This window comes from Telopea speciosissima, chromosome 6 (assembly GCF_018873765.1).
Source record: "Telopea speciosissima isolate NSW1024214 ecotype Mountain lineage chromosome 6, Tspe_v1, whole genome shotgun sequence".
NCBI lineage: Eukaryota > Viridiplantae > Streptophyta > Magnoliopsida > Proteales > Proteaceae > Telopea > Telopea speciosissima.
The window spans coordinates 38,273,068-38,293,774 of NC_057921.1; the positions used below are offsets into that span (position 1 = coordinate 38,273,068).

General features: G+C 39.8%; 1 protein-coding gene across 1 annotated transcript; it reads right to left on the reverse strand.

Moving 5' to 3' along the window:
• Positions 1 to 3,207: 3,207 nt before the first annotated feature.
• Positions 3,208 to 20,543, reverse strand: LOC122665276. Its single transcript, XM_043861387.1, has 8 exons — positions 20,278 to 20,543; positions 20,110 to 20,203; positions 19,882 to 20,007; positions 19,611 to 19,769; positions 4,486 to 4,604; positions 4,177 to 4,368; positions 3,993 to 4,083; positions 3,208 to 3,402 (listed from the first exon to the last, which is right to left on the reverse strand). The coding sequence occupies exons 1-8, from the start codon at positions 20,421 to 20,423 to the stop codon at positions 3,289 to 3,291; spliced, it is 1,041 nt and encodes a 346-aa protein (XP_043717322.1). The 5' UTR covers positions 20,424 to 20,543; the 3' UTR covers positions 3,208 to 3,288.
• Between the last annotated feature and the right edge of the window lie 164 nt (positions 20,544 to 20,707).

A 20,707-nucleotide genomic window follows, 5' to 3' on the forward strand; every position in this document is an offset into this window, starting at 1 on the left:
ACGCAACAGGTACCTTTTCTTGGGGCACAACCGTTCATTCCTGCCTCATCCCTATGGCAATACCTTGTAAGGGATTGGTAGGATGGGTGTCCAAGATGAGAGTGCAAATCCACAATTGTAGCACAAACAACAGAACAAGATAGACCACTAGACTAGGGAAGATGATAAAGACCATTATCACATTGGTCGCGATGAAGAACTTGATGCGTCTGCTGATCCTTGAGAAAAAAAAATGTCTAGAATGAAATTCAAAGTAAACTTTGTTTTCAATTGTGAATTGATGAACGGACAACAAATTGCGATAAATATTAGGAACATGAAGTTCATGGGGAAGAGAAAATGTAGTAGAAGAAGCTGTAATAGATGAAGAGCCAGTATTAGAAATAGACAAATCTTGTCCATTTCCAACGAGTATATGATCAGAACCATCATAAGGAGAAAAGAGAGCTAGATTACTAATGTCTGCCGTGAGGTGCTGGTTAGAACCAGCATAAAGAAGCCATGAGGAAGAAGAAGAAGAAAGAAAAGAGGAAAAGGTACAAGGATAGGAAATACCGAGAAACGCTTGATTGAACTGCTGTGGATAGTGCGATGCCTAATGACTCCTGAGAACAAATTTGGCAAACTAGACGTGGTGAAGAAAATTGAGAATCCTGCCGCGCTGGAAAATCCTTGGAAAATGGCCGGGACCACGATAATTCTGATAATTCTGATCCTTATAACCTCGGTAACCAAGATAACCGCGATAACCTCGAGAGTTGCGATAATTCTGAGAATTCTGTAATCGGAACGCCGATTACCAGTAGAAGATCTGGCAGAGGCAACATTAGCAGAGGAACAACTGAAGCCACAAAAGCATAGGAGTTGGTAGAGGCCACATTAGCAGTTAAAATGCCAGAAGAGGTACTATCGGTGGATTGCAAGAAGTTTTCATGACTCAATAGCAGACCAGTGAGCTCAACGAAAGTAACCGGAGTCAAGAAAAGATGAATTGAAGTAGCGAAATCACGATACTTTGCACCAAGACCATGTAAAACGGCCAAAACCAGATCCTCATCACCAAGCGGTTGATCAATAGTAGCCAAAGTGTATGAAATGGAGCGAACCGCAAGAAGAAAATCAATGATGGAACTGAAACCACGTTGTAGGCGAAGAAGCCGATCCTTAAAGTCCATCACTCTGGTGTGAGAGGATGGAGCATAAATCCGAGCAAAAGTATCCCAAACATCAAATAAAGTCAAAGCACTAACAATGTGAGAAATAGTAGATTCAGACAAGGAAGAGCTGATCCAACTCAAGATTATCTGATCTTGGCGATCCCAAAGAACACTAACATCAATCGGAGAAGATGAAGCATCAGAGGTAGTTGCAGATGCTGGAGGGCGAGGAAAAGTAAGGGGGCAAGAACTGCGCCCACCAAAGCATATAATTTTTGGCATTAAGTTTGAGAGGCAGTTTGAGAGGCATTAAGTTCTAAAGCCTTACTTCTTGTTTCCTATTGTAATCATAGTTATCAAGGCTTCGCTTAAGTTACTGCCTTGTTAGTGTCGCCTTACGTCTGGGTCCCCTCCAATGCCTAGGTTCGCCTATACACCGTGACAACTATGATTGTAATGCAGTTTTCAGTTTCTATTTAAGATGTAAGGCTTTAGAAAATAGAAAGCCCCTACAAATTACTGAATAAAGTTTAGTTTCTACTGACATGGTCTGTGAGATTCAGACTTCTGGCTGTGAAATGCAACTCGGCTCCTGTCAATCCGGGCAGCAGTGCTGCATGTGCAGCACCTGAGATGAGACAGTGCGCATTTACCGCCTTACCTCTACCCAAACGCCTTGCCCGAGCAGGGGTAAGGCGGTCAATGCGTCCGCCTCATCTCAGGTGCTGCACACGGCTGCATGCTGCCCGGATGACAGGATCTGTTTCAGGTGTGCAGTGGGTTGATTAGTGAGATGCTGGCTGAGGTTTGAGTGGGAAGCTCAAGTCAGTTTAACAGTTTAGTTCCTGCACTAGATCAGTTTAACCATAATCTTCTGCTCATACTACAAATTTGAAAATCCCTGTTTCTTGCTTAATATTGCGGAGGATTTCATACAATCAAATGTTATTCCAACTTTATTCTTGGTTTCAAAAGTTGAACTTTGTATCAGATCATAAGAGTCTTATCCTGTTAGTACGCTTAAGTTCCTTAATTATTATTGCTACTGGTTACTGTTTAACCCTGTTTCGGATCCACTGAAAAGAATATAACTTTGCTCTTAAATCTGGTCTCTGATCTATTGTTATTGCTTGGTTATACTATTGTTTAATCATTCTTCAATACTGTTTCGCCTTCCCTAAAGACCTGAGTTCGATCCCTTGATATGAAAACCCTAATCAAAAGTTCTACCTTCAGTAGAATTCCTCTGCTTATCCAAATCCAACTGTTGGATCAGAATCATCTTTAGAGGGATTGTTTCTCCAACCAGAATACTATCTGCACCTGAACTTCTTATTGTTAGTTATAGAATTTCTTTTAAAACAGATCATACATCAGTCACTGTGATTCTGGTTTAAATTGAGATTCTGAAACCTGGTCCCTTAGGCTTCTAGAAACTCATCACAAGTAACCACCGGAAACATCAAAGAGAGGTTTACATTAGAATAGAACATCACCATGGCCTGGCACAAGTGTGTATTGGCCATGTCATCCCTTGGCATAACAGAAGAACCCTGCCACACAGGAAATGGATTACTCTATCTGAAGACTAGTTCTCCTGTTGTGGAACAAAGTAATCCAAAGTATAAAAAAATATAGTTCCTCATTTCCTCTGGATCTTCTCAATACATTTGAATTTCAGATGTTACCTTGATCACCCTATAAGCTTCTAAAATAAGCCAACTGCAAAATGCAGCCAAGTGGATTAAATAAGTGAACTTCCGTTTTTTTTTAACAGAATGACCGTGTCTAGAGCTTGAGTTGTAAGATAGTGATAACTTTGTGCTTGATTGAGTTATTATTGCAAACTAATTCATAACCAGAAAATACATTTAACTAGACTTCTAAGAGTGTTTGAGATGAATCCATGTATCCAATACTGAGAAGATATACATACCAAATACGATGATATCTTACTTCTTCATAATACAAAAAAAAAAACCAAAGATAAGATTTTCATCATAATCTGGTATTAGTTACAAGTCATGCTCTCTTATTTTTGTCTAGGTACGACACAGGAATGAAGATGTATCTAATAATTAATAAAGCACATAGTTGATCTCATACATATCTAGAAGACATTGCAAATCCTTTAGCCATCGAGCAGGCAAGGTACACTACGGGACGATGTAGCAGAAATTTCTAGTGGTACACCAGGGGTTGGCTCTAGTACCTGTGCATCTGGTAGCTCTTTTGATAACAACTCCTGCATATCAGTCATTACCTTTTATTGTTAAATAGAATATCTTTCACGAGCTAAAATATATGATGGTAAAGCACTGAGCAGTTCCTAAAATATTCTGCAAAGGTAATATTAACCATTATTTGATCAAAGATTGTTGGAAGAACATGTAGTGGTTACCACACTCCGTGACCAATAAGGCAATAAGAGATTCTTTTCTTTTTATTTATTTTTTTTTTTTTGGGGGGGAGGTGGTTTAACTTACCTATAAGAGTTTCTGCAACATAATATCATAATGAGTAAATTGGTAGACAAAAATAACAACAAAAAATTTTTATAGAAGAATTATATTATAACAACCATATAAAGTTTTAGTTGCTTATTATAGAAAAATATCCAAAAGTATAATTGTATGATGACAATTTATTTGTTTTTTTTTTCCCCCTTTGGAAGACAATTAGCTTATTAAAAGGTGGGTTTCCAACCCAATGATGTGGCAGCAATAACTGAGTTTTTCTTTCATTTTTTTTCCCTCTCTTCTTTCTTTCCCTTTTTTTTGGGGGAGGGGGAGGGGGTGTGGTGGGGTGGGCTTCCAACAAGTGACAAATCCTGACCTTGAATGATCCTATTGTTCCTTCAGCCTGAATTATACTCGCAAGAAATCCTTTGCCATCAAGGTCCCCATTTTTCATAGGCACAATGAATCTGTCAAAGACAAGCAAGGAAATGATCGCATTAAATACATAGGAAAAAAAATCATGTTACAATAACTGTTAAGGTGAGGTCAATGACATATACTTGGCCTTAAGCAGCTTTGCCAGCTGAACTGCATCTTCTTGTCCAGAAACCAATGTGAAATTAGGCAGCAATTGCTTTATAACTGGAGTGATTACTATGTCAGCCTGCTCCTTTTCCAGAAATGCTGGGTTATAGACACAGTGAGGTTCATAGTAGAGAGTTAACTGGCCTTGTGGAGAAATGATGAGATACCTAGAGTAAAGTAACAGAGGTAGAGGGAATCATGTGAGGCATTACATTCATATGCTAAATCCACTATGAAAGAATGCAAAAGTAAAGTTGGTGCATTGACAAGTGTAAAGGATTCACCCATTTTCTGGTCGCTGCCATGGAGGGCCCAAAATAGGTCCTGCAGTGGCCCTGATTGTGATTTTAGAATTATTCACGCCTTCAATTTCAGAGCTTTGACCAGGTTCCAAATATGTAACCTATAAATTTTAAAACAAAGTTCAAGAGTACATAAACTTACAAAGTACAGATAGTTTATGAGAAACAGGAAAAAGAAGTTGGGACAATTTGGATATCTACATCAATGAGTGGCATTGCTGATTTCTGGTACAAGGAACAACAATATAAGCATCTGAGTTTACATGGTGAAAAATATTTGAGGTGGGTGGATGAAATTCTTCTTAGAACATATTAGTGTTGCTTTAAACCTCTCCAACCATTGACGTGACTGTGCAAGCATGTATACAGACATTCTTTACTGTTTCAGCAGGTGACTGTTTTTGAGCTCTTAAGGTTCGCATTGGTAAGCAGTGAAGTACACCTGTGCCATAGGGAACTGGTTATTTCTCATCAGTTTAGGTCAGTTAAGAAGAGCAAAATGCAGTTGTTACAACCATGTAGTATGGATGTAATAACCATCTGGAATTGCTGTCGTTTAAAGAATGTTCAACTAGATTGAAGCTAGGATCCATCCCTCAGAAAATAAAAGAATCTGCTCTCCATGATCCAGGAAATCGAAGAAACAACAGTACATGATCAATTACCTCAAAAGTAGGAAGCCAGGAATCTAACAACAAAGGGATAGACATGGTCACCCCAACTAGTCCAGGCTAAAATCTATCACGACCTTAGTAGATAAAAAGGAAAGGGAAGTCATGAACAAGGCCTTGCTATGCAACCTAAGGTTCCAAAACACCCTAATTAGGTTGCTATGGGCCGAAAAGTGAATAAAAACTCAAAATAATGAGATCAGTGGAAATTTTGCAAATATTTAGAACAGTTCAGAACCTCTTTTGAACAAGTAACAGAATCAGGGACGTAAAAGTAATTCAATTTAAAGGGGAAGGATGAAACTAGAATATTTATACAATGGGGAAAAACAGAACAAACTTTGAAAATATGGGGCTTATATGTAATTTATGAAGACTATGTCCTCAAACATACTTAAGAAGAAAGTTTGTTACACCCGTGCCCAAAAATCTGGGCTAATTTGAATTTTTGGGTCATAGGTCCGGAACCCGAGGTCAAAGCTACTAGTATCTTGTGGAGCATTGAACGAGTGGTCGAGATAAATGACGTAATGTAATGCCTACATCTTTGTATTAATATTTCCCGTTAACTTTGATTGCCAATAGGTGCATCGCCAATCTAACCTGGCGATCGGCAAACAATAAAACAGGGAAAAAGAAATAGCATAAAGGAAATTGTACATCTGGATCCTCGGAATTAATCCTTGGAACATTTGAAAATTTATGGTATGATATAGGTTCAAGTATCAGATGTGAACCGTATGAAGAAAATGCTCGCTCGAACCCTAAAACAACTTAAATTTGTAACATAGGGGCATTATGATGAATATACCAACTCGCGAAAATTGAGTAATGACAACGTGAAATAATTCATAGAATCAACAACTTATTGAGAAAAACCGTAACACGAAACCTATACAACTGATGGAAGTCGATTCTGGGTTTCCTAGACAAAATTACGATCAAAACAGTGAAAAGAAGAAAAATAGGGATAATATATTTTTGTGAAGTTATCAAATTAGTGTCTTAGCCCATTGGTTTTTACTTTGAATATTTATGTGAAGTCTCAAGTTCAAACCCTCACCCATGTATATTTTTACATATACACAAAATTGTAAATAAATAAAATAAAAGACAATCATGAGGTGAAACTTCAACTTTTAAAACAATAAACATGTGGGGGCCAGCTGATGTGGCAGCCACATGGCACACTCAAGCATAGTAACATATGTTGCATGTTCCATGCATACGATAGTTGGATGCCACATGGCATCCCATGTGGAAGGATTTTGTTGGTGAGAATTAAGAAACTTCAAATTAATAAATAAGTGGCAAGTTGGGATAGGCTAGATATAATTGAAATAGAACTTAAGACTAAAGGGTAATTAAATCTTTTCACTTTATAAGGGTACCTTGGTCAAAGAAGAAGACTAATCACTATTGGTGGAAAATGGAGGCAAGGTAAGGTAGGACTGGAATTTCATAGGGTTGGGACTTAAAGTCATATCATTTAAAGTATGAGGACATTGATGTCCTTAAACATTTAGATGGGTACCCAAGATACTAAATAAAGAAAATATAACAGGGATAAAGGAGGGTAAAATAGTATTTTCATAAATCAAATCTAATTAAAAAAATAAAATATAAAAGGAATCCATCTTCGTTGGTTTCATTTCAGCAAGATTGAAAGCAAAGAAGAACTAGAAGGAAAGTGAGAGAGAGAGGAAGAAAAAGAAGGGGAAGACAGAGAGGAGATCAAAGGAGGGATTGGAAGGGATCAAGAAGAGGAGGGTCAAGCTTGGAGGTGGAGTGGTTCCTTCTCCAAAGGTAAATTCCATTCCTGAAATTCTTAATTTACAAAATGAATTTCAGATTTGATTTTAAGAGAAAATGAAAGAATAATGGAGAGATTATAGGAGAGGATAAGGAGAGGGACTGTGTGAGTTTTAAAAGAGAAGGGAAAAGAGAGAAAAAGGAGAGGAGAGAGAGAAAACAGTGAGAAGTGAGGAGAGGGTTCGGCCATGGTGGCTGACTGCCCCCCTCCATCCGTGCCGGCCATGGTAGTGGTGGTGGCTCTAGCTGCCGGATCCGACCACCATGCATGGTGGTGTTTGTGACTTTTGCTTCATCTAAAACGGAAAAAAAAGGGGGGGGGGGGCTGCTATGTGCAAGAAACGAAGAAGAGCTCTTGAGGTTGAAGATGGGTGAAGAGACACTCTCTCCACCCGGTTCGTTTCTAGGTTGGGTTTTTTTTTTTTGGGTTAATAAAAATTTCTTTATTGAAGAAGGAGAAAGGATATACAAGGCCCCCAAAAAGGGAAGAAACAAAACAGCCCACTCAAGGAGGAGGGCTAGAAGGAATTAAAGAGATAGAAGAGAGACCCCAGGATACAACAATGTGCCTATTCCTTGGGGAATCAATACAAGAAGAAGGGGGAGCAAAAGACAACTTGGCTTTAATTTCGAAGGAGATGGATTCCCAAATCTGATTGTAGGACCGAGATTTGGAGGTCCATTTCCTGATATTACGCTCCATCCAAATATGGTTGAGGGCTGCACAGAAAGCCATCTTGCCAACAGAGTCACAGATAGAGGAGCCTCCAAAAGTCATATCAATCCATATCCACTCACGCGAAAAAGGGAGGATGCTTCTTGGAGAAGGCCAGCATTTGGCAAGGATGCCTTTCCAAATAGCAGAAGCGGTAGGGCATCCAAAGAAGAGGTGATCCAGATCTTCCATATTGTTCCAACAGAGGCAGCAGTTAGGAGGGACTGAAATCTGACGGCTTCTGAGGAAGGCTTGAGTGGGAAGGCACTTCGAGAAGATCCTCCAGGCAGTGAAGCAGTGACGGGGGATATGATATCTGAACCAAAGAAGCTTCCTCCAAGGGGCTAAGGGTCCTCTCATGCGGACTAAGTTCCAGGCTGCTTTGGCAGAGAAGGTGGTGGAAGTGTTTGAGGACCAACTGATGCAATCACCTCTGTTCGGAGGCCTTCTGGTGATGAGATGAAGGTCATTCCAAAGGAGGTTCAGCTCAGGAATGGATGTAGAAGGAGGAGCCCAACCAGCCTGACCAATTATATCAACAACCAGGGAGAGCCTGTGGAGACCCGAGGCATAGATGATTCTGGGAGTGACAGAGTGGAGGAGAACCCCTCTTGGGTGCCAGTGATCCAACCAAAGGAAAGAAGAGAGACCATCGCCAATCTAAGAGCGAATGGAGAGAATCACCAAGTGACGATTGGCAAGGATCTTACGCCAAACCCAAGAGGAGTCTGACAGAGCTGAAGTAGTCCAAATAGAATCTTGGCGGAGAGGCCCTGAGTAAATCCAATCAACCCAAATGCTCTTCTTTTTTGTGACTAGCTTCAAGATTAGCTTGATGATACCTGCAGTGTTCACATCTTTGATCCTTCTGATTCTCAAACCACCTTCCTTCTTGGGTAAGCAAACCGAAGCCCAGCTTAGAGGATGGAGGAATCTAGAAGAGTCGTTGCCCTTCCAAAGAAAGGAGGCAAGGAGGGATTCCAAAGACTTGATAGTGGAGCACGGGAGGCCATAAATACCAGATCAGTAGATGTAAGAGGCCTCCAGGACTGATTTGATAAGAACCAACCTACCTGCATAAGATAGTAACTTGCCTTTCCACAACTGAAGTCTCTTCCTGATAAGGTCCAGCATAGGGGTGCAATGGTGAGCTGAGAGCCTGGACGGAATCAAAGGCAGCCCCAGATATTTGAATGGCAGATGACCCTCAAGGAAGCCTGATTTGTAAAGAAAATTTGCTTTGTCCGAGGTAGGGACACCAGCAAAAAATAAGAGAGACTTGGCCGGATTGGTGCAGAGGCCAAAAAGCTCATGAAATTGCTGCAAGCAAAGCAATATAGACTCAAACAAACTAATGGAGGCCTTAGAGAAGATCATAAGGTCGTCAGCAAAAGCCAAGTAAGTCAGCTTGAGAGCCCTACACGTTTCTGGGTTGGGTTAGTCCAACTCATTATAAATAAATATTGTTTAGATGCTCAATGAAAATGTCACTAAAACGACCTGACACAGAATAGTACACCAAACGTGTGAAAACCACAGTAAATTTAAACTTTGGAACTTGTGTCATTTCAGGTTCTAGTTCTGTGTCCATGGTTGCTTCGATGCTATGGGCTGCAACTGTCGAGGACATAGATCAATCCCTCGACTCACCTATGGAGGATTCTAGGGAGTCTTCCCAACTTGTCCTTCTGGAGTTAGAGGACCCTGATGGAACCCCACACCAAAGCTACCTGTGTCGGATCTGCTGGTTGGACAGCATGCAGAACCTTTCCATCAATTAAACCTATTATAAGTATGATTTGCTTGTATTTATAACGTATTTTACTGATCAATTAGAGTTTATAGGGCAAATTAGTAATTTACCTCTGTGGGACCCGCATCCCCAGTGGGGAATCCAATTCCCAGTAGTTACCCGTCCTCGGATTACCCCTGATGTCAAATGACATCATTTTACATTTAAAAGAAGCTAATTAAGTAATTAATTTTACTTAGAATTAGTTTTAAGAATTTAATTCACAAACAGATTTTTAGTATTTTAGGCAAACATGCCTTAAATTAAACCACTATATAAACTAACATATCTCACTATTCACTACTCTAAACACATAAGAACCGATTCCAGACTTATAAGAATAGAGAAGAAAGTAGAAGGAAGGAGAAAAGAGGAGAAGAAGAAGGGAAAGAGAGGGTTTTACATAGGGCTTTGATTCTACATCTGAAATTGAAGTCTTTGAGTTCAATTGGACACTTTGCTACATATCTCAAGGCTGTCTACATACTGAATTCACTGCTGTACTCAGTTAGGCCCTAATTCCTCTCATTCCCATCTTGTTCTTCTCCAATTTCAGTCCTAATTATGTCCTAAACCCATGGCAGCCATTAAAACTTATAAATCAAGCTTTGATAATAGAAATTCTGCATGTATAAACCTGTTTTGGGTTAATTTGAGTTCAGCTATACCTGAAACTTCATGGCTGCTCCCCTATTGAACCTAAGTTTAGGTTCTATTGACTAAATGATAAACCCTAAAACAGTTAATTTGGGTTTATTTGTTAAAACCCCCAAATTGAGATTAACTTTTGAAATTAAACCATTAAATTGGATTGACCCACCTTAGAATAGGGTTAGAACACCAAATTGGACCTTTGCATGTCAAGATCCAAGACCTACCAATAAAACCCCCAAATCTGCCCCTTCAATCGGATTCAGTTGCAGGTTTGCAACCGGTCGACCGATTGGTCTGGCCCCTGAATCTGGTTCAACCTTTTTAGACCAAAATGCCCCCTAGTACTTTGGTTTGACCCTGCCTTATTTCCTGACCCTAATAAATGATATTTTCTGTTATTTTAGGACTATTTTTGCCTGCCTGTTCTTGTCTGGGTTGCTGGAGTTATACTACCCTAGGCTAGTCAATCACATCAGGTAAGGGAATTTGACTTAATTTCTGTGTGTTTATTGCTTTAATTACTTGTTCAGTATGCCATGTCATGCATCATAATTACTACTCATATCATGTAGATTATTAGCTTTATATTCTTTGCACTAGACTGCATGTGAATTAGGATGCATTAGCATACTGCATTGCATTGATACTTACTTGATATTGTACAATTGTTGATAATGGTGCACTATTTACTTTCCAATTGATCTGTACATACATGTGTCATCATGATAGACTGCATTAGGTTAGGATATTTCATTACCCAGTACTATGTCCCTTACCAACAGGGGAAGAGGTGTTGGATAACCCGTGGTAGGTCCGAAGGGTAAATTCCGGAATGCCATTTACTGTCCCATGTTAGCGTGTGTACTCCCCTGTGGGAACAAACAATAGGGTTAGTCACTGGGGGTCCGTTAGCGTCAGATGTATGATGCCTGAGCTGCCGGGTCTCCACCGTAGTAGAATGCTTTTGCTCGGGTGACCGACGTCTAGTTATGTGTTTCCGGGACCGAGGCTAGTATTCTATTACAGTAGTACTTATACCTCATATGACTTAGCATCCATGCTAAAAGCATGCTTGCTTAGGACATTCATCATGGATTGTTGTGTTATGTTTGCATGCATTTCCTTACTTGGCTCAGTGGAGCTCACCCCCGTGGACGTCCTTATTTTTCAGATGATGTTTCTACTGCTGCTTCTGGTGCTTCTGTGGGAGTTTCTTCTGCACAGGACTCTCCTTCGGTTTATGGAGTTGACACTCCTCTGGCGGTGGAGCACGATGCTTCGTGCTCGTGCGACGACTGCGCATTCTCCTGAGCGACTGCTAGATCAGGCTTCCTACCCCCTTTTTTTTGTTATACACTTTTGTATAGTTTATTGTAGATAAGTCTTTTGTTCTAGTTTTCTACTGTATAGAACAAACACTGTAATTTGGTTCTCCTTTATATATATATATATATATATATATATATATATATATATATATATATATCACAGTTCATTACTAGTCTTCTTTTATTACTGCCTTATTTATATATTTAATTGCTTCCGCTGCATTTAAATTCTGTATTTGTGGATATGATTGCGAATAGAGTACTGCACTTGCGATCCTGGAAGGTTGGTTGGATGTCAGAGACATCCAGTCACACTTGGCCCTTATAAACCGGGCCGGGGTGTGACACTTAAGTGCTCAGACCCTTAAGTCTCATTTAAATTAAGGTCCTAAGGCCTGTTTGCCTGCAGAGATAATCAAAGAACACAGAATTGAATATTTCATTCAAAACCAAACAGTACCTACAACTTAAAAACACTTGGAAACATAATTTCCAGAATCAACACCTTGTACGAAAATTGAGATATCTCACTCTCCGGAACTTCAAATCTAATGATTTCAAAACCTCTATAAAGTAGACTCGATGATGGACATTTTTCGTTTATGAATCAAAACCTGATTTGGAGTTTATGGGCCCCATTTTGACTGGTGAACACATGTTATTTGCAAACTTGAAAATTCTATGTAGATCTAATGAAAACAGTAACAACTCACAAACCGTATATCGTAATTTCACGAAACCAGTGCCAAACTTTTCATAACAGAAACATATTCCAAAACCATGTTTTTGTCCAAAACCCATTCCGGACAGAAACTCCCCAAACTTAATCACGAAGTCGAAAGTTAAACAAAAACACAGATTTTAGACAGTTGGGCTAAACCGATCGTATGTCCCTTACCGTAAATGATTTTCGGTCTGATTCTAGTGCCATTAAAACCACAATAGAAAGAAGTAAAATTTTCGTAAAGAAGCCCAGCACCGAAACTTAACAAATAAGACTCGACAGTACGATAAAGTCACTAGAAACACAAATAAACAAAAAATCAAAGTTCGAACAAAATACCGATAAAAAATTCTAATGAAATGAACCTTGTAACAAGGAAATTAGACATTTCACCGGGACCATATCCGAAGCCTATTCCCGACCCAGACTTGATAGATCTTACACAAGAGAGACAAAGTGAGTGGGAATATCATGTAGGTGTAGCACTTCTTTTGTGTTATGATGTTATGGCTAAATATGTTGCATCACTCTCTTTTATTCTTATTGTTGATATTGAACTTTGAATGGAAAATTGTCGAGATATTGCTTTATATTGAAATGCATGCTATTCATTTTGTTAAATTAGATGCCGTAGCCGACTTGGAAATGAAGGGTATGGTGTGTCGTAGTATGGGATGTGGGAGCACTGTATACTTCATACTATGCCATATAGTATTGCATGTGGCTAAGGAATAATACAACCCATACTACGAACCCTTGCCAATAGGGGTTAAGGTGTTAGATACCACAAATGTGTGAGGTCAATGTCCTAGAGGGGCATTGGTCGATCAGTAGACTCATCGGGTCAATAGGACAGGTGGGGTCAGTTGTCCCATCGGTCAATAGGGCTGGTGGTAGCATAGTGGTAACTTAGAGGGCTGGTCGGGCTGACCTTGGGAAGAAATGCTAGAGCCGACTAGTTTTCTCCGACAACTCAATGGGTGTATAGCGAGAAGGGGTAAGAAGCCCGCACCAGGGATATGTATTGGGGATTGTAGTAGTACCTTCTTACCTGGACTTAGTTTTGTTGTTAGGTGGATTAATAATAAAACTGAACCTCATGCACATAGGATCATGTTTTGTGTTGCATCTGCATGCATGGTTTATTCTTCATTCACGGGGCTCGGTGGAGCTCACCCTCATGGAATCTTTCTTTTTAGATGATCTTATAGGTAGAGATATCCCTATGTGGGTGGATGATGTTGTACTAGAAGATGATATCGACTGTGTCCTATGCGGAGATGGAGCCCGAGGGGCATGATCCCCATTATGGATGTGATCACCATGCTCCCTCATGATTGACCTCAGGAATTGAATATTTCCCTTTTTCTTTTGGTGTTATGGATACTCACCTTTGAATAGATAGGTTCTTCTATTGTATATAATACGCAAAACTTTAAGAAGATTATGTAAACAAAGTACAATATGAGGTGAGGTGTAGAATCAAAGACTGAAAGATATAAGTATTTGATTTTTCATGAGGAAAATATTTTAGCTTCCCGCTGAACTCTGTAATTTTAATCATTTTCTATTATAGAGGTGTGGTTTGTGAGTTGTATTTACTACTTCTGGATCCTGGAGGTGGTTGGATACCATGGGTATCCGGGTCACTAACCGAATCCTCCTAGGGGATGGGTTGCGGGTGTGACAAAGTTCTTCCTCGAGACTAAACAGAACCAGCGGAGGAGCTGGTTCGATTCAGGGGGTATATAATGTAGATAGGTTCTTGGACCTTAAATACAGCCATAATAACCAGCAACACAAAGCAGCAAGAACCTAGGTCTAAAAATGGACTACGTTCATGGGATTTTGAGCCAGCAAGCCTTGGCTGCGCCATCCAGCTGTGGGAGCTTAAAATTTGTAGTTTTAGTTGCTTTATTCATTCCTAGTTCAGTTAGGATAGTTTACTTATTCCCATTTGATTTGTAATAGCTACTTAGCTAATAATAGGACCCCTAATTAGAATAGGACTTTGATTTTAGTTGTTATAAAAGCATTGCAAAGCCCAAAAGCCAGACACGATTATTATTGCTGAGTTGCCTTAGACCAGAGACTTGTGAGAAACAGTGTGGGTGAGATACCCAAGACCTGAGAGAGGTTATCTATCTTCTTCCTCCTTTTACTACCATAAGGTATTGTTCTGTTTTCCTCATCATTTGATATTGTTACTGTTCAGTTTTCTCTCTGTTTTGATTTGGTTCATTCATTCTTCAACAACTCAGCCTTATCCCGACTAAATGGGGTCGGCTACATGGATCCTTGCAAAGACAAAATATTATTGGAAAGAGAATGCTACCTGGGCAAGTGCGGTGCGTTGCCCCTGCGCCCAGACACAGGCATGCGAAATGACCACCATCCACCAGGAAATTCCGCCATTTCATGAGGGTGTGTAGGTCATTTTGCGTGCCCGTGTCTGGGCGCAGGGGCAATGCACCGCACGCGCCTAGATAGCGTTCCTTTTCCCAAATATTTTTAATAAAAATAAAAAAGGAAAGGAACACAACAACTACACTACACTCAGTCATATACACACTACATGTGGTCGGCTACCCGGAACTATTAAACCCGAGTTTGTTAGTTGACCTGCCTCCTGGACGTAAAGCCATTGGGAACAAATGGATTCTAAAAGTCAAACGCAAGGCGGACGGGTCAATTGACAAGTACAAGCCACGACTTGTGGAGAAGGGCTATACCCAAAAAGAGGGTGTAGACTATGATGAGACATTCTCCTCTGTGGTGAGATTTACCTCCATTCGCCTCATCCTAGTCATTGTTGCCAAAATGAATTTGGAACTCTTCTAAATGGATGTTAAAATTACGTTTCTCACTGGAGAAGAGTATTTATGGATCAACTAGTGGGTTTTGAGGTCAACGGACAAGAGCTCAAAGTTTGTTGTCTCAAACGTTTTATATATAGCCTCAAACAATCGTCTGGGCAGTGGTATTTTAGATTTCATCATGCCATTACCTCTGTGGGTTTTGAAATGATTGAAGAGGACCACTGTGTGTATGTGAAACAATCCAAGGGAGGCTTCCTTATTCTATCTTTGTATGTGGATGACATTCTGTTGGCTAGGAATGACATGAAAATTATTGTCGCCGCTTAAGAGTGGTTGTCCTCTACTTTTAAGATGAAGGACATGGATGAAGTCGACTTTGTGTTAGGCATCAAGATTGTAAGGGATCGCTCAAGGAGTTTTCTTGGTTTGTCTTAAGAGACTTACATAAAGAAGGTTCTAGAACGATTTCATATGAACAACTCGAAACCCATTGACACTCCCATGGTCAAAGTGTGTACTTTAAGCCTTAACCAATGCCTTAAGACCGATGAGGAGAAGAATCAAATGTCCAGAGTACCCTACGCCGCAGGGATTGACAGTTTGATGTACGCAATGATTGCTTTGTGAGCTTTCCAACAAATCCAAGATTGCTTAAATCTGATTTATATTGAAGGAGTTATGTTTGGTGTACGCGAATGTTGTCAAAATGGCTCTGAATAGAAATAATTTTTTAGACATCAAAACAAATGAATATTTTACTGCATTTTTTGGTTTTTAGCCATGTTTTACCATATTAAGATTTATGGAATTTATAGATTTGAGAAAAACTCAAGCATTAGAAAGTTGAAAATTTCACCTACCGCCGAAAATCCAGTTTTTGTTGTTGAATTGGGGGGTTGACATTTTATCCTTTAAGAATTGATTTTTTTAACTATTTTATTTTCTTATTTATGAATAATATCTTAAGTAAATGATATTAGGCATAAATAAGTGTCTGTCCTAGTTTCTGGTCTGGTTTCTGGCATACATAAGTATTTGTACTGGTTTCGAGCCTGGTTTCCCCAGTTTCAATGGGCATAAGTGTAGAAACTTGCAAAATTACCAACATCTCGGTCGAAACTGGTCGAAACCATGCATTTTTTCAAGTACTTGGCCAACTCGTTTCGGAAATCTGCGAAACCGAGATTTAGTTCCATGGCAGCAACAGCAGCCTTAGGAGTTGATTGGGAATGGATTCTGATCTTCAGGATATATTCTCACAGAGATTTGTTGCAGTCACAAGCAGCAGCAGCAGCAGCAGCAATGGAGATCAAGTAGAGGTAGGAGAAGAAGGGAGTAGGGTGATAGGCTTTCTCAGCCCTGGGTCTCTCATCCACAGCTATCCCAGCTGCTAAAACAAGGATTTAGTCCCATAACTGAGTGAAAGGATGCCTCAAAACTTCATTCATTAATTCTATGTATCAATCAATTACAATATCAGCCTTTTTATAAAATGAAGCTAGGCTACAAAAATAGAAAGTAGCACTTAGCAACTGTTGTGAAAATCTAGAATACTAGTCCCAAATAACCCCAGAAAACTAAATTAGAAACAAGAGTAGAATTAGAAAATTAGGGTTTCAAACCAAACCAGCCTGTAGAATGTCTCCAAATTCAGATCCAATGAAGATGAGGTTGAAGAGAGGCTGCACTCCAAATTTTAGCCAATTCTGATGGCTAGAAGTTGAGATATGAAGACAACCCCAAATTAGAAGGTTTAGAGATAACTTGCAAACCAGCACTGCACTTGGGCTCCAAGTAAGATCGAGTGTAGGGCTTGAAGGGGTGATGTCTTGCTGCAAGTTTGGCGTAATTCTGATGGACAGAAGTGGAGATACGAGATGAGAATGAAAATAGAAGGTTAAGGCTGTGGTACAATCCAATCAATAGAATGGCCTGAAACAAGGATCACATGGGGTGTATGGCGGTGTGGTTTTATGCTCCAAAGCCCAGCAGATTTCAATGGAGGAATGTGGAGATATGCAGCCTTGAAGTTGCAGTAGGAACTTGGGGCAGAACTGAATCTGCAAGGTGTGAAAATCTCCTTATGTTGATCAGCACAGCAGCCTTGGATGGATATGGGGATTAATTGCAGCCGTCCAGTGAGTCTTCACAGCACTTGTATTGATTACAGGGTAACAACAACACAACAGGGGATCGGTTGCAATGGAGGAGAAGATTGAAGAGAAGGGGGGGTAGGTGGGTTTGAATTAGGCTCAACACCTCTACGGTTACTCTCAGCCTGGGTCTCTCACCCACAGCTATCACAGCTGTTGAAACAAGGAATTACTCCCATAACCGATGGCAACATGGCCTAAAAATTCTTTTCTCCAAAATCTGTCTCTATTACAAGAGGGACTGCCAATTTAATGGAATAGATCAGCTTACAAAATTAGAAACTTACAAAATAGTAACACTTTTAAAAGAAATAACAGCTTCTAAAAATATAAATCTATTGAAAATAGAAACTAGGCTTTATAGTTAAGCCAACATGCAAGGAACAAAATTAGAAACTATAAAATAAAAACAAAGTCTAATTAAAAATATGAAAATAGAAACTAAACTATGGCAGCATTAGGATAGAAGATTTCTCCATTTGAAGGGCCCACACAGTCCTTCCTTCATCATTGTTAGATTGTTGTCTCTCCTATGTGCTGCCTTTGTTAGAATGCCATGGAAGATATTGTCCATCTCTTCTTCCCTTGCCCTCTCTCCTCTTCTATTTGGAAAGGCATCTTAGCTAAATGTTGGCCTAGAAGTCGGAGAATTCTGCCCTTTGATTGAGAGTGGATTTGGGTAGATATGTCATTCGCTGGATCTTCTATTTGTGATAAGGTTGGCAAGTTGGCTTTTTATGCTGTCATCAAACACATTTGGATGGAGTGTAATATCAGGAAATGGACCTCAAACTCTTGACCTCTCCAACAGATTTGGGATTCCATTTCTTTTGAAATTAAAGCCAAACTCTCGGCTGTTCCCTCTATGTGTAATGACTCCCCAAGGAACAGACATATTGTTGTATCTTGGGGTTTTCCTTCTGTCTCTTTCCAAGCCTCTGCCTCCTCTGTTTGAGGCTCAGGCTCTTCATGTTTTTTGGGTTTTTCTTCTCTCCTCCCATTGGGGTCTGCTGTATTCTTTTTTCTCTTTGGGAATGAATTTTTTATTCACCAAAAAAAAAAGAACTTCTAAAAAGCATCCCCACACAAGACAAATATGGGCTGTGACACTGTTCACGTGAACAGTGTTTTAGCTTCTTTTTCTTGGCCCTTCTAGAAGACCTGCTGGGCTGGCTCGATCTGGTCCAGTTCTGGTCCATCTGGAGCTGGTTCGATGGGCCTTGGTTCTTCTTCTTCTTCTGGTCAGTCGTGGGATCTACATCAAGGTACCTCTCCACATGGTTGAAGAACTAGCTCATATCAAGAAAGTATATAATATCCCTCATCCACCTTCAAAACGGAGAGGATGTGTTTGGACTTCCTAGGTAGGCTTGCTTGCTGATCCTTCTGTATCTTACTTGGTGCTCGCATTTCTGGTTAGCAGGAGTGCTCAGGACACATCTGCATGCTTTAGTTTTTCAGCTTCCCCTTCTTGCATGGCAAACATAAAGCCTGTGCTTTTTTTTTCAGAACATATTGATTTTCTGTAGGTTTGCCAAGCATATAAAGGCTTTACTTCAGAGTCACTTAAAAGTTTCTATGCCATTTCAACTTTCATAGTGTCTTCCTCACCAGAGATCATGGAGTCTTAGATCACATGATTGGTAAAGTAAATAGTTTTCTTTTTTCCCATATTTTCATGTCAATAAGCAACAAGATTAAGTCTCAATGGGTTTTCCTCTCCAGGAAAAAGGACAGGTTGTGAATTTCTCAGATTCCATATTCATTTTTTCCTGGAATCAAGAATGCTCTTTGAAAAATAAGGAGCATGATTGTATTTCTACAATTAATTTTTTTCCCTAACTTTAGACTATCAGCATGGGAAACAAATGCTAGGATCATAGGAGCTTCATTCACATTCCCTATTTATATGTAATTACTATATAGAGCTTTTTTGATTCTATGATTACATTCCCTCCTCCGAATCATTCTGGTACGAATTACAAATGAGGTGGTTCCTTTTCCAATGTTTTCTCATATAAGTATTTTATTTGGTTTACAAGTTGATGCTGCTTATGCAGCAGAAAACAAAAAGAGCAGTATACAGTTTGTAACGGGAAAGTTAAAAAGACATGGATTAAACATAACAGGAAGAACGTAAATTACATGCTCCATCATTTGAGATGTTTTGAGTTAAAATAATAAGGAGATTGAAAGGTAATCTTTCGCTTCATGGAGTTTCTTGAACAACTAACATAAATTATGGAAACATGAGAAAATAATCGAAAGGCCCAATAGATTACTGGCCACGGGTCTCAAGGACATGATTCCAGACCCTACCCATGGATGTCAGTGGCTCCCCATGAAGGGGCTTCCACGCCTTTCTATTTTCTAGCCAAAAGAGGTTGAGCTTTGGGCAACAGAATTGAGTTAACACAGTCATAGAGTTGAGTCACTTACATTTCTGAAAAGGGGGCTCAACATTGTTTCTGCATTGGCAGTTGCTATCACTGGAAGATTTGGGAACATTTCAGACAGCGGCTTCAAGGTCTTCAGGTGGCAGTGATCATCAAGGCTTTGTGTAATGAGTAAACAATTGATTTCCGGAAGATCTCTAAGCTGCTCTAGAACAACAATTCAATGATAACGAACTTAATTAGATCCAAAACAATCCAAACAAAAATGACAAAACCTTTTGATGAAACTAGATTCACGGCTATCAACAGCATACCTGAAAATTCTTCAAAAACTTCTTGGCTGCATCGTAAAGCCAAGGAATTCCAAAATCCAGGTTACCAACCAAGATTGGATCGACCAAAATTTTCGATCCACCAACATCCCACAACCAGCTATTCCCCTAAACAAATACCAACGATAATTAAACCAAAAAAAAAATGCAATATAACGCAAATTTAAGGAAAACTGGAGAAAGTGTAGTTCCGTGAGAGCAAAGACTCACCTCCAAGTAAGTGAGTTTGAATAAATCAGTGCCAGAGAAACTCGAATCGACCGAGTTCTTTTCGGAAACCACAGACGAAACTACCCGATTGCACCTGTGAACGAGTGTGAGCGGTGATATATTGCCCGACATGAGCTTGTAAATAAGAAGTAGATGAGAGAGAGAGACCTGCGTTTTGGAAGCTTCAATCTGCAGGAAGGAAGAGAGATTGGACTGTAAGAAGTGGGAAACAGATAGGCAGACGAGAATGGAATAGAGGGTCTGTGTCTACTGATTTTGTACGAGTATATCAGAGAATTGAACGGAAGAGCCATGAAGGTGTCAAAGATAAGGAAGCGCAGGCTCACTGCTCCCAATGTATGGAAATCAAAATCGACAATTATTCGATTTGCAGGTTCTTCGAGTTGAGCGTCACTTCTGCGTCAAGTATTCCGCGAAGTGAAGCCTTTCGTGCGTTTCAGTTCTCTGGTTCTTAATATCCCAATCTCTTATTAATTTTAGGCAAAAGTTTTCCTTTCGAAAAAAAAGCTCAGTAGCAAATAAGAGCCGTCCAGCTCGTGCTACAACTACAAGTACATCAAGGGTAGGGATGTCAAAT

Bases quoted from the DNA above. Each gene is read 5' to 3' on its own strand.
- LOC122665276 (XM_043861387.1), bottom strand. From the start codon at position 20,423: ATGGCTCTTCCGTTCAATTCTCTGATATACTCGTACAAAATCAGTAGA. The intron at 20,008-20,109 runs GTGAGTCTTTGC...GTATTTGTTTAG, and splicing joins TCAAACTCACTTACTTGGAG to GGGAATAGCTGGTTGTGGGA. The intron at 3,403-3,992 runs GTCAGGATTTGT...ACTGATATGCAG, and splicing joins GAACAATAGGATCATTCAAG to GAGTTGTTATCAAAAGAGCT.